Consider the following 14,617-nt stretch of genomic DNA (forward strand, 5'->3'; position numbering starts at 1 on the left):
ACGCGCGTGGTGTATGTGTGCTTTTGCGCATGCTGTGTGAGCTGCAGGCCGCTTGGCGTGCGGTGTATGTATATGGTGCCCTGCGCTGCCTTCGTCTTGAAACGTCTGCGTCAGCGCGCTTGTATGTTTGTGTGTATGTGCGTGCAGTGTTTGTGTGCGTTCGCGCCTGATGCGTGTGAGCAGCAGGCTATTTGCCACATGCGCAATGACCTACAGGCCTGCCATTATATAGTAGTAAGATATGTAGCCTCTGACATAAGACCATTGTGTCCGAGTTTAAGTCTCAAGTCGTATAGATGGACTGGGTGAACTGCAAATGAATTAAAAAAAAAAAAGCTGTCTGAAATAGGATGATTGACTATGCGCTTTAACACATACAATTCGAATATTGTTGTGATTTATGTGTGTGTTGGATGAATACCTAAAATAAATAGTACCCTTTTAAATGCATTTCGAGAGTCAAAAATAAAGTTTATTCATAATTATATATTATTCGACTCTTTACCGTCTAGCTCGCTCTTCCCTTCCCATATACCAGATCGCTGCTACAATGTGGGCTGAGGGCCAAGTCTTTAAATGTCATGCAGATGCAATATACAGTTTACGAACGTGAGACTTCTTGATCTAAAATAAATAAACAATTGTGACTGTACATGGCCAGCTACACAGCACAAGTTACAAGATGAGGAAACGGCTGGTCAGTTTCCTCTATTCTGCACCTGGGTCCCTAATCAATAAAGATATTAGAAACTGGAAGAACCGTCTTGACGCTTTCCTAGAGGCAACATGCCCAGATGGACCGCAGGCTACCAAGTAATATCTCTGCACATTGGCCCTCCTGCTTAACTAGCTAACCTCAGAGGCCAGGCCTGCCTGCTGTCCACATAATGTACGTGGGAGGCAGGGTTTGCAGAAGTATGCAGGATTCAATATGTTCTGAATGCTCCGGGCTGGCTGAAGAGAGGCAGCGTGGGTGGACTGCAGATAGACTCTTCACCCTCTAGCTCGCTCTTCCCTTCACAAATCCTTAGAGGTAGATTGAGGAGAAATGTAGTAGTGAGCTACATTCAGCGCATCACGCTGGCAACCAGCCAGGTGTTATGTGGTCGTGACTTGGGGGAGCCTTGGTATAATGCTTATGGTTCGACGACATGCTTAACTGTATGAATTTTTATTTAGGGGTACTAAGCATGTACCATTTTCTTAACTTGACTCATAACCAACAAGTCCACATCCCTTAGGCAATTAATGTTCTAATCAATGTTCACAGAAATAGCACGTATTGATGAGAAGAATGTGTCACCCTCAGATTAGCTGGGAACACATCGCCAACTGTTGGGTACCTTCCCACTGGGGATTACATAGTTTAAAGCATTAGATTCACTGTCACCCTCTTGCCTTGAAAACCCTCGATCTATCTCTATGGGGGGCGGGGTAGGCAGGTGGATACACACGTTTGCTGTGGACTGGATATCGTTAGAGCCATCCTCTGCTGCACTTTGCAGACTACCAGGCAGGGAAAGTAGTAGTGATCCGAACGGATCAACCCTCAAAGGGCGGGATGCACGTTATCCGTGGATCATCTGACAAAATAATATCTGCGCGTTCACGTGATTGCCGCATGCTTAATTAGGCTACTGAACATTTTAGCGTGGCAGCATGGCGAGCGGCGGAGCGCAGGAGTTGGAGAAGCCTCCTGCATCATTTAAATCAGCTGTATGGGAGCTGATTTAAATGTGCACTATTATGAAAACGGGGTTGGTGGACAAAACGGCCACGGTGTGTTGGCACTGTGGCACCAGAATGGCCTACGAACACGGCAACACCCGAGCATGGGCAGCCACGTGAGTTGACATCATAGACGACTGTGGCGTCAAGTGGCCCTTTTTTCTTGCCTCATGATAGACCTCTGATCTTTGTAACCCCAAACAAAAAAAAAAAAAATCACATTGTCTTGGGCCTACACCGATCGGGGGGCCTATCATGAGCCAGTACTATTTTATTTATTTTTTTATTACTGCAGCTCATGGTAGGCCCCCCTGATCGTCGTAGGCCCTGGGGCTTCAGCCCAGGTAAGCCCGTGCATTAAGGCGGCCTTGCAGATAATGCCAAAAACCAGGTAAGTGCAGTGAAGGAAGCTGGACTGGGGCCACAGACAGGGTGCTTTGCCCACGTGATTAATTTAGCATCCCAAAGGGGAATAACAGTACACAAGATGGACAGACTGCTTGGGAGGAACTGAAAAGTTGGTTTCATTTTTCCACCACAGCACAACAGCAGCTCAGGTGCTTGAAACAAAGCAGGAAATGCTACAGCTGCCTACCCACAAGCTAATACAGGATGTCCCAACAAGGTGGAACTCCACGTATGTTGGAGCGCCATCTTGAGCAGCAGGCAGCTGTATTCTCTGCACTTACTGAGAAGGCCCTGAAAAAAAAGACATTGTCACCTTATCTGATGATGAGAAAATGGCAGAGGAGGTCCTCCAGGTGCTCAAACCACTCAAAATGGTCCCAAGCCTATTTAGCACTGAATCTGATCCATCTGTCTCCGTGGTCCTACACCTAAAAACAAAGATTATACAATCCATGTCCCCAAGTGAGGGAGACAGCACCATCAGCCGAGATGTCAAAGCTGCTATTAAAGCGGACCTGAACCGCAGATACACTGATCCCCCCGATCTACAGTACTATCTACAGTAATTTTCGGACTATAAGCCGCGCCTCTTTTCCCATTTTTCGATTCTGCGGCTTATACAACGGGAATACTTGGGAATACCCGGACAATATGTAAGGGATAATGTATAGAACGCCGGTCATTTTCGAGAAAATAAGCCCCGACAGGGCGAACAGGACACCGACGCGCAGCGGAGGCGTCTTGCTTCGCCATGAAGGGGCTTATTTTTCGATAATGACCGGCGAAGTACTATACATTATCCCGCTTATTACACGGGTACTTACCAAAACGAAACAATTTATTTACAATGTATTTGTTACCAGCATTCATAGTGTTGATCTGCAGAGAAATAGTCCGCCCAAGACGTTGACGTCGTCGCTTAGCAACCGACAGCGCTTGGGTTGTTGATACATATCCCGCTTATTAAATTGACAAGTTACCGGACTACGTGCGGAGTGATACCAAAGGCAAAAAGTCCTTTTGTTTACCTTGACAGCGGTCATTATTCATCCGTTGCCAATGAATTATCAAAAAATAATTGACCGCCGGAAGTTGTGAAGTGCCCATGCAAGTGAACGGAACGTTGAAAAGACCCGTGTAATAAAACGGATATAATATGGACACATAAGACAATCAATATTCGGTATTCGTTATGGATTTATTGTACAAATTCCCTGAAAAGATGCACGTACCAGGATGAATTGAAAAGCTCCCGTAAGGACTGAGGACAGCTGATTTGTAACGGAACAACAGCTGTTCGCTTTCACGGGGAAAAACTAAGGAGCTTCAACCTACTTAGGCCTAGCTATTAAATCTTCCAACAAAATATGCAGATACTGTCAAAATCGGTTCCAGGGAGTATATAGGGATTATTAATGTTGTTTTTGATGGAGTTTTTTTCTGGAACGAGTATTCGAATATTTGCTCGGGAAAAATGGCATTCGGGCCAGCCCTAATGGAAATTAAACATTAAAACACCTGCGGCTTATAGTCCAGTGTCGGCTTATATATGTACACATCATTCAATTTAGCTGCTGCGGCTTATACTCTAGTGCGCCTTATAGTGCGGAATATACGGTACATAGATCGACTGCACTGGACCCAAGATTCAAGTCCCTGTGTCACCTAGATCCTGCCCTGCGTCAGAGAACATACAGCAATCCCACCACTGAGATTGTGGGCAGGCTGGGCACTGAAGAACATGAAGAGGTAAAAACTATTTAAAAATATGAGTGAGTTAAGCCACTTAAATATACTACATTCCAATCTTAGGTATTTTGCTATAAGAATTGTACGTCTTTTATTTTAAATTAATAATTGAATTATTAAGTTATTGCTGCAATAATAGTTCTGTGAAAACTGAAAAAAATAACGATTTAACATATCAAATAATTGTTTCTTGCAGGGTCGAGCCACAGAGCTGATGGGAGGAGGCACAGGGACATCTCCACAAAATAAGTCAGCCATGGAGGCGCTTTTCAGGGAGACCTTTGAAGGCAAGGAGGACACAGGCAAGAAGCCGTTTGTAGATGCCATTGAAGAGAAAGTGGCATACTACCGAGCAGCAAGTTGCATTCAAGTTGATGGTGATCGACTGAATTGGTGGAAGATCAACGAGTGCAAATACCCTCCTGTTGCCATGATGGCTAGATGTTACCTTGCTGTGCCTGGCACTTTAGTTCCCGGCGAGAGTCCTTTCCACCACATAGTGATTGCAAAAAGGTCTACACTCTCCCCAGGCAATGCAGACATCTTCATCTTTTTGGAAAATAATTTAAAGTTATAAATCCAGGTCTGCTGTGTTTTTTGGTGCACTTTATTTTGTACAGCCTGTTATTCACTGTTCAATGTTGAAAATAAAACAAAAAAGCAATTGAAAGCTAAGTCACATTCGTCTTGTTAACTTTTTTGTTGTTGATGCGAAAATGATCCGAGACTCAAAAACCATAACCCGATCAGAACCGTGAGTTTTGTGATCCGTTGCACCCCTACAAAGTAGTCAATCAGCACAGTAAGCTCACATAGGCCTTTGCTGCATTATAGGGCTCCACAATCCTTTTTTTTAATTATAAAAAGATTTATAAAAAGAGAAGCCAGCAAGAGGAACATTGTTTTTATATTGGAGAACATGGTGGTTCATTGCCACAAAACATCCCCTTATTCGGCCTCAAAGAAGCGTATAAATACCGAATTATTCATTCTACAGGGTCCCCACACTTTTCAGCTCATCAACTTCCTGTTATTTTCTAACACCCGTCAATACTCAGAGGATGAGGTTTCACTTATGCCACGTTTCCACTGCAGGGTGCGGTACGGTTCGGTTCGCCTCAAGCCGGTAGGGAGGGGGCGGTATAGCCCAGCTCAGTTCCGAGGTCGCGTTTCCACCGCCGACAGTACCGCTTATGGTAGGCCAGATGTCGATCGCCGCGGCAGCTACGTAAACATCGTGACATCATAGCAGCACTACAGTGTAGAATGCAGAGGAACTTCTCCACCTCCTTGTTCGCCCAAGCAATCGTTTTACACGACATGTTCATTGTAAAGAATAATACCTCGAGGCTACTGTTTGTTTGTTCTTATCCCCACATCGCCCGGAAGTGACGATTCTGTCGACCAATCAACGGAGGGGGTGTGTAGCTCGAATTATCCGGCACCCTTTCAGGCGTCTCAATACCCCAACGGAGGAGTACTGAAGACGAGGGCAAACCGAGTACGGCTCACACCCACTTTTGGCGGTTGAAACGCAATCCGTACCGCACCTTTGCGAGCCAAAACCGTACCGCACCCTGCAGTGGAAACACGGCTTTGAAAAGCAAGGCCAACCCCTATTATACACATCATTAATACGTCAAGTCAGTCATTTTATGACTGCAATATGTACAATAAATTGGAGGTCTAGGCACCAATGCCACTGCACTACCAACTAACAAATATTTTGACTCCCTAAAAAAGATGCACACAAAAAAACACCACATGTCTATCATTTTGAGTGCAGATTGTAAAACATAACACTGCACACACGGATTGGAATAGTGTCCTGCCTTAACATCGGCATGCAACCATCGCGTGCATAGGAACAAATGGCTAACACCCAACATGCTGCCAATTTCCCGACAACCGCCCTGTCACTCACGCTTGCTATGTTATGCAGCTTAGTTAGTCAGTAATGGCGCTTTTCGTACCGAATGGTACGTTTCGGACCCAGCACGGTTCAGCCTAGTAGTCAGGGTGTGGTATTGCCCAGCTCAGTTATGGCTATTCAGTTATGGTCAGTTATGGCTTTTCTTCAATAAACAAAGCTTTTGCCGTTATACAGAAATACCTTGCAGGTACTGCATTTGTTTGTTATTAACCCCCTGTCGCACGGACCTGATGATTCTGTCGACCAATCAACGACCGGCGAGTGTAGCTCGAACTTGCCGGAAGCTTTTCATACGTCTCAGTACCCCAACCGAAGAGAACTGCGAGACGAGTCTCCTGCCGGAGACGAACACGGGATACGGCGGGAAACAATCGCAGGAAACGACCCCTTTCTCCTCCATGTCGCGGTTCAGTCTACTTCAGATTGATGTTGAAGTGGAAGAACAAGAGACGTCGGAGAACCCGACGCAGTCGTTTGAGATTCATAATATCGTCTGGAGGCGCATACAGCTTTTGGCCATGATAATATACATTATATGATATAGATGTCTTTGTATAATATTATTTAGAAATAGAGCTCCAGGACACCCGCTGGAGCACCCCGGAGTGTTCTAGATAATTACAGAACACGCCCAAAAGCTTTGTGCGCCTCGCCATTGCGATACATCCATTGTAAACATGAGGGCATAGTACCGTGGCCGCAAGCTGCGATGGGCCACATCCCCACCCTCCACCTTGACCCGCCTCTGAAAAACGGCACGTTTGTAGAAAGCTCATTGTGGGACTGGCTTGTAATGGCTGTAATTCTGCACCAAGGCTGAATTTCTTGAACGTCTTCAAGCACTGTATTAGGGGCCCACTAACACCTATATAAAAGATTCCATAAAATAGCATGCCGTTGGACCTTTAAAAAGCAAATAAATAAATTGTGGTATTGATTGCAAATGTAAAGAAGACATGTATAACTTGAAAAGCAATGTGCTCGGATAAAGGACAACAAGGCCGTACCGTGCAGCCATGCCAAGCAGGATCACTGCAGCCCTTCTGTGGAGCGGCGAGGTCTCCCGTTTGCCAGTGAAGCGCTCCCACAGCACCTGGACCACAGTTGACTGGAGGCTACTGCTGCTGCCAAAGAACTCCTGCACCTAGTACGGAGATGAGCTACTGGTTAGAGATCACCACAAACAAAACATCAAAAGAGTAGCGTTCAATAGTTAACCACATGGATTGGAGGAAGGAAACAAATCTCTTAAATCTTACAGCAAGATTTACCTAATTGGACCATACTTGACAAACTTTATAATTATCCCTTTTCTGTTATCTCAATACAGGTCATTCCTCAAAGAATAAGAAAATAAGGCTGATGACCAAGTAGTGCTTCATTTAAATATTCCCTTGTACATTCAAATATCCCTTGTGATATCCTGTTGTAGACCTGTATATCCACAAGTGCATGATATTGTCAGGTGGATTCAGATTATAAACTGTAGCTTTGCAAAGAGGGTTTGATTAGGGTGATGAAGAAGAACACTTACTATCTCCTCCAGACATTGGATGGTTCCAAGGGAAGCATCCACCATCAGCTCAGAGAGGCTGTCCACCAGAGTGTGGGCCTTGGCTCTGGAAGGGAAAAGGGCACGGCCATAAATTCATATTTCATGTAGAAATATCACTGCTAATATAAATGTAATCCATAATCAAATAAAGTAATGGAGTAAATTTGCGTATAACGTATTTGCTTTTAACTCAAAGCATTTTAATAATACAAATGATAATAATAACACTGTTAAATAAACCGTTTCGACATGCAACCATCAAACTCTAAATGTATGTTGTCACTTTTGGTTTCAGAAAAAAGCTGTTTCAGTAAAAATGACATGGCCGGTCATGAAGGACTACGACTAGCAAGCCATCCAGTGTCCCCAGCGTGGGCTCCCTACCTGGTGGAGTCTCCCTGGGGGTTGAGGTAGAGGCGTCTGTAGGCCTGCACCACGGCGTCCTTGATGGTGGGGTCAGTGGACCAGACCAGGGGCAGCATCCTCCTCACCCCGGACAGTGAGTTGGCCACGCTGAACTCACACACTGTCACGCAGAACTGCACCGCCTCCTGGACCACTGAAACACATCCACAAGGTCAGTATAAGAGTATACGTTTTTTCTGGCATGATCAATACACATATGGACACATTTTAATTTGTAGGCAATCGTTATTGATAAAAAAATGCAGATGAGAACCAGTTTATCAAGGAAATTACTCTGTACACTTTTAATAACTAAAATAAATCCCATCCTCATTTCAAATAAACAGCATGTAAAGTTCCCCATGATCTCATTAATGCCACCCATAACAGTCCCTCCGTACCCGAGGTGGTTTTGCAGTAGAGCATGGTGTTGATGACAGCGATAGCCCTCTCCACCTGCAGGGCAAAGCTTTGTGTATCTTTGAGGTACTGCACCAACATCTCCTGTTTCTTGAGCTCAGAGTCCTCTCCCTCCACCTCCTTCTGAGGGGTTGGGGGCAGGTTCTGACTCAGCTCGCGGGAGTCTACATCAGGCCCTGGTGGAAGATATTGATAGTCAGATGAAAACATCATTGGACACAATATTTATATGCCCTTCAAGCTTAAAAATATCTTTCTGAAACCCTCATATACTAAATAATATGAATACTAAGATTGTTTCAGCTCACCCTAATATATAGTCTGCATCCACTTAACAGCTGACTTGTCTTTCCTCTGTCAGATCACTACACTTTACTGGGAAATTATATTGAAAAGGAAGTGCGGTAGGTTTTCAATAGTGCCCGACTGCTAGTGGACTGGGTACGGCGGCTGCCCGTACTGATCAAGTGGAGTAAAATAACCAACCGACAAATCGTTTTTACTCCCGATGTTCCATTTTTCCTCGTTAGCATCCATTATAAAGCACTCATGAACCGTTGAGCTGTTAGACCAAGTTATTAGTAATATTTTTTATGAGAGAAGAGGATAAGTTAGCTTCTCATTCTAACACATTCCAAAATGACTTCTCTCACCGGGAAGTAGCAATGGAATGTTCATGTCTGCATAGCTGTTCATAGCAGAAAGCACCAACTCTTACTAACACACCAGCATATTTGAGAGCAGCATTTACCTTTGAAGAGCAGAGCCAGAGCCTCCATGACCGTCTCGGGGGAGAGATTGTCGAGTGCAGAGAACATCTCGGACTGGGGGAACCGGCCATGTGCTTTTATACACAGACGCACAGCATGTCTGAAGAAATCAAATAGAAGAGGTAAATAATAGTGTAATGTATTCACATGGGATCTCAGAGGTTCAATAATGAGGTTCGGGACAATATAGTTAAGTCATGGTTCAAGTATAAGCTTGAGATGATGCAACATAACCCTAATCACACCTGCCACCAGCCCATGGTAAAGTTGACCATTCGGCATGTGAAAATGTCCAACTACATATTAATAACAGTTGCTTGGCCGATCGCTTATTTTCCATGGCTGGTAAAGTATGATTGGGCAGTGGCATTTCTTGTTCAGTTAACCCTCAGACTTAAGAAAAGCTCATGACACATTGAACCATAGAGGGCTGGGTAAACGCCTCGCCTGACGTACACATAAATACGCACGCTGTTGGCATCCTCCACATCATTACCCGACTAAGCATATCTTTGAAAGTGGGATCATAGTGGGAGGAGCCTGTCACTGTAGGCCGGCCCTTACAGCCGAGCAGTAAACCTTCACTACACGGCCAAGATTACCAGCCAGTCAGGACAAGGACAACCCAGCCCCCTGGTTCAATGAGCTCGCATTCGCCTTGGTATCATCACTGGGCAAAATGTAGAATCAGTCAAAATTGTTCGGAAAATGAAATGGGCCATAATTGTATTACACAAAACTCACCTATATTTATTAACACGCAGTAACTGTGCGATCTGCACAGCTGTTGCCCTGTCATCTTGTGCCTCCTCCATCTCTTCCTCCACCACCACCTCCTCATCATTTTCTTCCTCTTCTCCGCTGGTGGGCTCCAACACAGCTGTGGCAGTGGTCAGCAGCTCAGGCTCCATGGCGTCCCACAGCTCTGACGCCCTTATGACTGCCACTGGCATGGAACAGCAGCGAGGAAAGGTATAAACATCAACATGCAGAACACAGGCTTGACCCAACCAAGAACATTTTTAAAGCCTAACAATTTGATGGAAACATCATTTTTTAATCCACACTTTAGGCAGGAATGGCCCTCACAGCTGCATTTTTTCATAAACATCAGGTAAAACTAAACTTTAGAAATAGTCTGTTTACAAAGGCCGTCGTTTGAATTTGATGAGGTCTCAGGATTCACATTCACAAGTCATATGGACGGGTTCTAGTGATTCAGCCAACATTTATGGAGACTTTATGGAATATGCAAGAAAGCATGAAACGCAGTGCACTCAAGACAGTTGGACATATGATAAAATAGTTGATAACTTAAATTAATAAAATCGCAACAACCAAGTCAACCTAGGGCTGCTGATAATGGGAAAAATCAAAATCACGATTATTTGCATTTTTTTTTTTGAAAACATGCTGTATCTATTCAGCATGTCTATCCAAAAAAATAAAATCGCAACCGAGAACTTTGAAATTTCACCTTAAAAAAATACACAAAATGGTCAACAGCAAAATGATCCAATCTAAAATAATACACAGATCCAGCTGTTCTGCCCTTTCTCTAAAACATTAAATAAAGAAAATCGAGCCCTATGTCAACCTTGCTCTAAATTCAGAGCTCGCCCTCAGATTACCAAAGAAGAAGCTCACGGCACGTGAACTACACAGAGGGCTGGGTAAACGCCTCGCCTGACGTACACATAAATACGCACGCTGTTGGCATCCTCCACATCATTACCCGACTAAGCATATCTTTGAAAGTGGGATCATAGTGGGAGGAGCCTGTCACTGTAGGCCGGCCCTTACAGCCGAGCAGTAAACCTTCACTACACGGCCAAGATTACCAGCCAGTCAGGACAAGGACAACCCAGCCCCCTGGTTCAACGTACTCACATTTGCCATAGTATCATCATGGGGCATGATGGATAAGAAGAGAGATGTATAAGACAAGTTAAAGAGTTGCTTTTGAGGCATCAGAGGGTTTGTTTACCGGGTGCTTTGCCTTCCACCTTCTCCTTCAGCTCTTTGAGTTTGGTCGCCTCCTTCTCCAGAGGGTTCTTTAGATCGGCACTGCTCAACTGAAACACAACATTCAACTCTAAGGACCTCAGCAAAGGGAACATCACATCGTATGCCATTCTGGGTCTTAATTACCTTGCAGCTATAGGGGTTATGAGCGATGAAGGCGGCCAGCAGCTGGATGGCACTCTTCACTACGTTTATAGACTTGTCCATCAGCCTCCCCACAGCCAGCCCCATCACCTCACTGTACCGGCACAGCGGCAACGCCTGGCAGAACACAAGCATCATTCAACAATACAGCCAGAACAATATCATGGCAGGGGCCTTCAGTGACGACAGGGCTGACTGACCTTGCTGTTGACCACGCGCGTGTAGACCTGCAGCACGCGCGCTCGCACATGGGAATGCGTGTCGTGCAGATGCTCCTGCAGCGTGTCGAAGAAGCGATCGCGGTCCGCTTTGCCAGAATCGTCCAGAGCGTCGCCGCACAGGACCCGGACTAGGATGTCTCCCAGGACCTCACACACCGCCACGCGCATGTTGTTACTCTGGGTAGCAGATGGTAGATATCGTTTGGTCATAGCACCATTATACAGAGTGATACATTGAATAAAGACGGAGGACACTCAGGTGTAAGTCAGGGTACGGCTGCTTGCTCGTGGATGCCTACAGATAGCCTGTGTCCATGTCCATCAGGGATCGAAACCAGTTCCTAATGGCTGGGATGTGAACACCAGGGCTACTGCATTATACCAAGTCAAATTCAGCTACTTTCAACCAGAACTGAATATTTGTTCCATGCATTTAACATAAACGTGCCATTCAAACATGCTACACTGTTGTACACCCAATGAAGGTTTAAATTGTAAGTCAACCACTGTTTCTGCAAGAAGGGAACACCGAGATAAAAAAACAAAATTATTTTTGGCCGTTGCACTCTAGGGAGGGGCGGGTTAGCCCCGTGTATACAACCCAAGCAAATAGTGAGTACGGTTGTATTAGGTTGCTTATGCTTCACACAGTCATTATAGCCAGGATTATAAGTTAACTATAACACTCTTGGATGCTAAAAACTAAATGAACCACTGCTCAGACAGGGCTTATGCCATTATTGTCCAAGAAGCATAAGCATCTCTTGGATCCCGCCAGCTACATCAACATACTGCCCAGACAGAGCTCCACTGAAGGCTCCGAGTTCCCTTCGCCAGAGAGTAGGGCTGGGCGATATGACCAAAATATCATATCCCGATATAGGTCATTCATATCCCGATAACGATATACAACGATATAGCACATTTTCTGTAAATTCAATGAATAAATACCGTATTTTCCGCACTATAAGGCGCACCGGAGTGCCGCAGCAGCTAAATTGAATGAAGCGTACATATATAAGCCGCACTGGACTATAAACCGCAGGTGTTTTAAATGTTTAATTACCATTAGGGCTTGCCCAAATGCCATTTTTCAGGCTTCGAATACTCGTTGGTTTTCCGAGCGAATATTCGAATACTCGTTCCAGAAAAAAACACCATCAAAAACAACATTAATAATCCCTATATACTCCCTGGAACCGATTTTGACAGTATCTGCTTTACTAACAAAATGTCATAGATAGGTACAACATAGGTTTGTTCATCTCACCTCTCCTTCCAAGTGCGTGATGAGGACACTGATGTTGGGGATAATCAATTCAGGCACAAGGGAACTCAATTCCGACAGGAAAGAAGAGAAGGCCTTGACCCCTGACCCTTCTCTGGCGAGCTCCTCACTGGACTTCTGACCAATCTCCCTTAATTTGTCAAAAAGGTAAACCGTACAATTATCCATTTGTATGACTCACAATAACCACCATATGTTTCAGTGAGTCCAAATGCACACCTTCGAGGTTTCTTCTATGATAATTAAGTTTCTGCTCACTCTTTTGGATAAAGGATATCCTAATGAGGCCTCTGATACTCTGAGACCAATTTGGATTAAGGGCTATACAAAAATTGAAGTAATTAAGAAAATGCATGTGAATTGAAGCATAAAAAAATGTATTACATCGAACAAACCCAAGTTAAAATGCATTAAAAAGTACAGAGCAAATATTGTCCCTTACCGTATGACCTCTCCTATTATTGCCCGGACTCCATACTCTGTGCTCCACACAGAGACGGCCTGAGCACACACAGAGGACAGCTGCTCAAAGTGCTGCAGCATCTGAATCACTTTGACACTTGCACCTGTGGAGAACAGCGAATGACAACGGGTGGGAAGAGGATACATGAGTCGAGTAAAAAGTCAGGCATAAACAGCCATTTATGTACTAATTTGGCTAATTTCCCGTTTGGTTTAGTTTTTAAAGACGTCTGAATTTGATGATAAAGTGGCTCACCCAGTAGGTGGTTGTACTTCTTTATCAGCAGCCCGAGCAGGTGGATGACTGCATCCCTGGTGGGCTTGCTCTTCACGTGGCTGATGGTGGGGTTCTCAAGGAGCTTGTAGCAGCAGCATGTCACACAGCTATAGGAACAGAGGTGCTCATTCTTAATGTGGTACCACCTGATAAGACCCATTTTTAGCACTCTTTATAATAACATACTATATTTTTACTAATGAACCAAGAAACACAAGGTTAGATAATTAATAGCTTAATATTATGTTAGCGTTTATCAGCAAAATACTGCAATACATCAATTATCAAACATTTGATAGTGTATAAAACAAATTGATTTGTTGCCTGCCTGCCTCTTGATTTGTTGCCTGCCTGACAAATTGACACACACACACACACACACACACACACACACACACACACACACACACACACTTGGGAGAAACAACTGCCATGCTAAACTACACATTATACAATCATTATTGCAGAATGCCGGAGAAACTTGTCATCTCCCATTAAACAAACAATGTTTAACAACGGTCTGGGCTGCCGTGCGAGACCAACAGGAAATTGCATTGGCCCAATTGAGCTCATTTAGCCGTGGCAGATCCTGCACTGGCTCCGGTGGACATGTGTTGGTACCTGATGAACTCTTCCTCCACCAGGGACAAGCTCCAGAGGGCGCGGATATCCAGTTGGAGGAGTTGTACCAGGGCCTGCAGCACCGTCTCCCTCTCGGTGTCCCACTGCGCCAGACCCTCTCCAACCTTGCCCTTTTTGCCTGACTATGGTTAAGAGTGAATATATAAATGTTACACACAAGAGATATGCCGTTTTCTGTATGCTACATACTAAATGTTATTTTTTTTTTCATTTGCCCTCAGATTACCAAAGAATAATAATAATCTTCGCTTTCAAAAGACCCTCAACAGAGACTTGCTTCTTGTCACCTGATACATTTACATTCAAAAACCTTTCATACAAAGACATGACAGACACACATTGTCTGAGCCCTACCACGTGTCCATCTGCATTTCTACTGAGGGGACAGAAAGTGGAGGGCTCTAAATGACTGTAGGTGCGCCCTTACAGCAGTGCAACAAGACTCCGTCACACTGCCAAGATTACCCACCAACCAAGTGACATAAGAGCAAGATCTCTTGGTCCGACAAGCTCATAAATGCCATGATCTCATCACTGGGCATTTTTAAGTACTATCAAAAGATACAAAATAGGGAGTATAACCCCTTGTA

General features: G+C 44.5%; 1 protein-coding gene and 2 non-coding genes across 4 annotated transcripts in view; all 3 read right to left on the reverse strand.

The window, feature by feature from the left end:
* ncapd2 (non-SMC condensin I complex, subunit D2) overlaps nucleotides 1-14,617 on the reverse strand; it is a 28,505-nt gene that overhangs the window by 12,637 nt on the left and 1,251 nt on the right. For both annotated transcript variants that reach the window (XM_060066143.1, XM_060066144.1), the window contains 13 exons: nucleotides 14,007-14,149; nucleotides 13,365-13,492; nucleotides 13,089-13,212; nucleotides 12,629-12,776; nucleotides 11,338-11,535; nucleotides 11,120-11,254; nucleotides 10,956-11,043; nucleotides 9,713-9,914; nucleotides 8,950-9,068; nucleotides 8,180-8,374; nucleotides 7,758-7,932; nucleotides 7,353-7,437; nucleotides 6,826-6,962 (listed from right to left, as the gene is read on the reverse strand). In XM_060066143.1, the coding sequence (XP_059922126.1) occupies nucleotides 6,826-6,962; nucleotides 7,353-7,437; nucleotides 7,758-7,932; nucleotides 8,180-8,374; nucleotides 8,950-9,068; nucleotides 9,713-9,914; nucleotides 10,956-11,043; nucleotides 11,120-11,254; nucleotides 11,338-11,535; nucleotides 12,629-12,776; nucleotides 13,089-13,212; nucleotides 13,365-13,492; nucleotides 14,007-14,149 (1,877 nt within the window). The remainder of the gene's footprint in view (nucleotides 1-6,825; nucleotides 6,963-7,352; nucleotides 7,438-7,757; nucleotides 7,933-8,179; nucleotides 8,375-8,949; nucleotides 9,069-9,712; nucleotides 9,915-10,955; nucleotides 11,044-11,119; nucleotides 11,255-11,337; nucleotides 11,536-12,628; nucleotides 12,777-13,088; nucleotides 13,213-13,364; nucleotides 13,493-14,006; nucleotides 14,150-14,617) is intronic.
* LOC132468438 (small nucleolar RNA U85) lies at nucleotides 10,586-10,883 on the reverse strand. Its single transcript, XR_009528231.1, has one exon. It is a non-coding gene; the product is annotated as a small nucleolar RNA U85 (small nucleolar RNA).
* Nucleotides 14,240-14,567, reverse strand: LOC132468437 (small nucleolar RNA U85). The gene has a single exon (XR_009528230.1). It is a non-coding gene; the product is annotated as a small nucleolar RNA U85 (small nucleolar RNA).

This window comes from Gadus macrocephalus, chromosome 11 (assembly GCF_031168955.1).
Source record: "Gadus macrocephalus chromosome 11, ASM3116895v1".
NCBI lineage: Eukaryota > Metazoa > Chordata > Actinopteri > Gadiformes > Gadidae > Gadus > Gadus macrocephalus.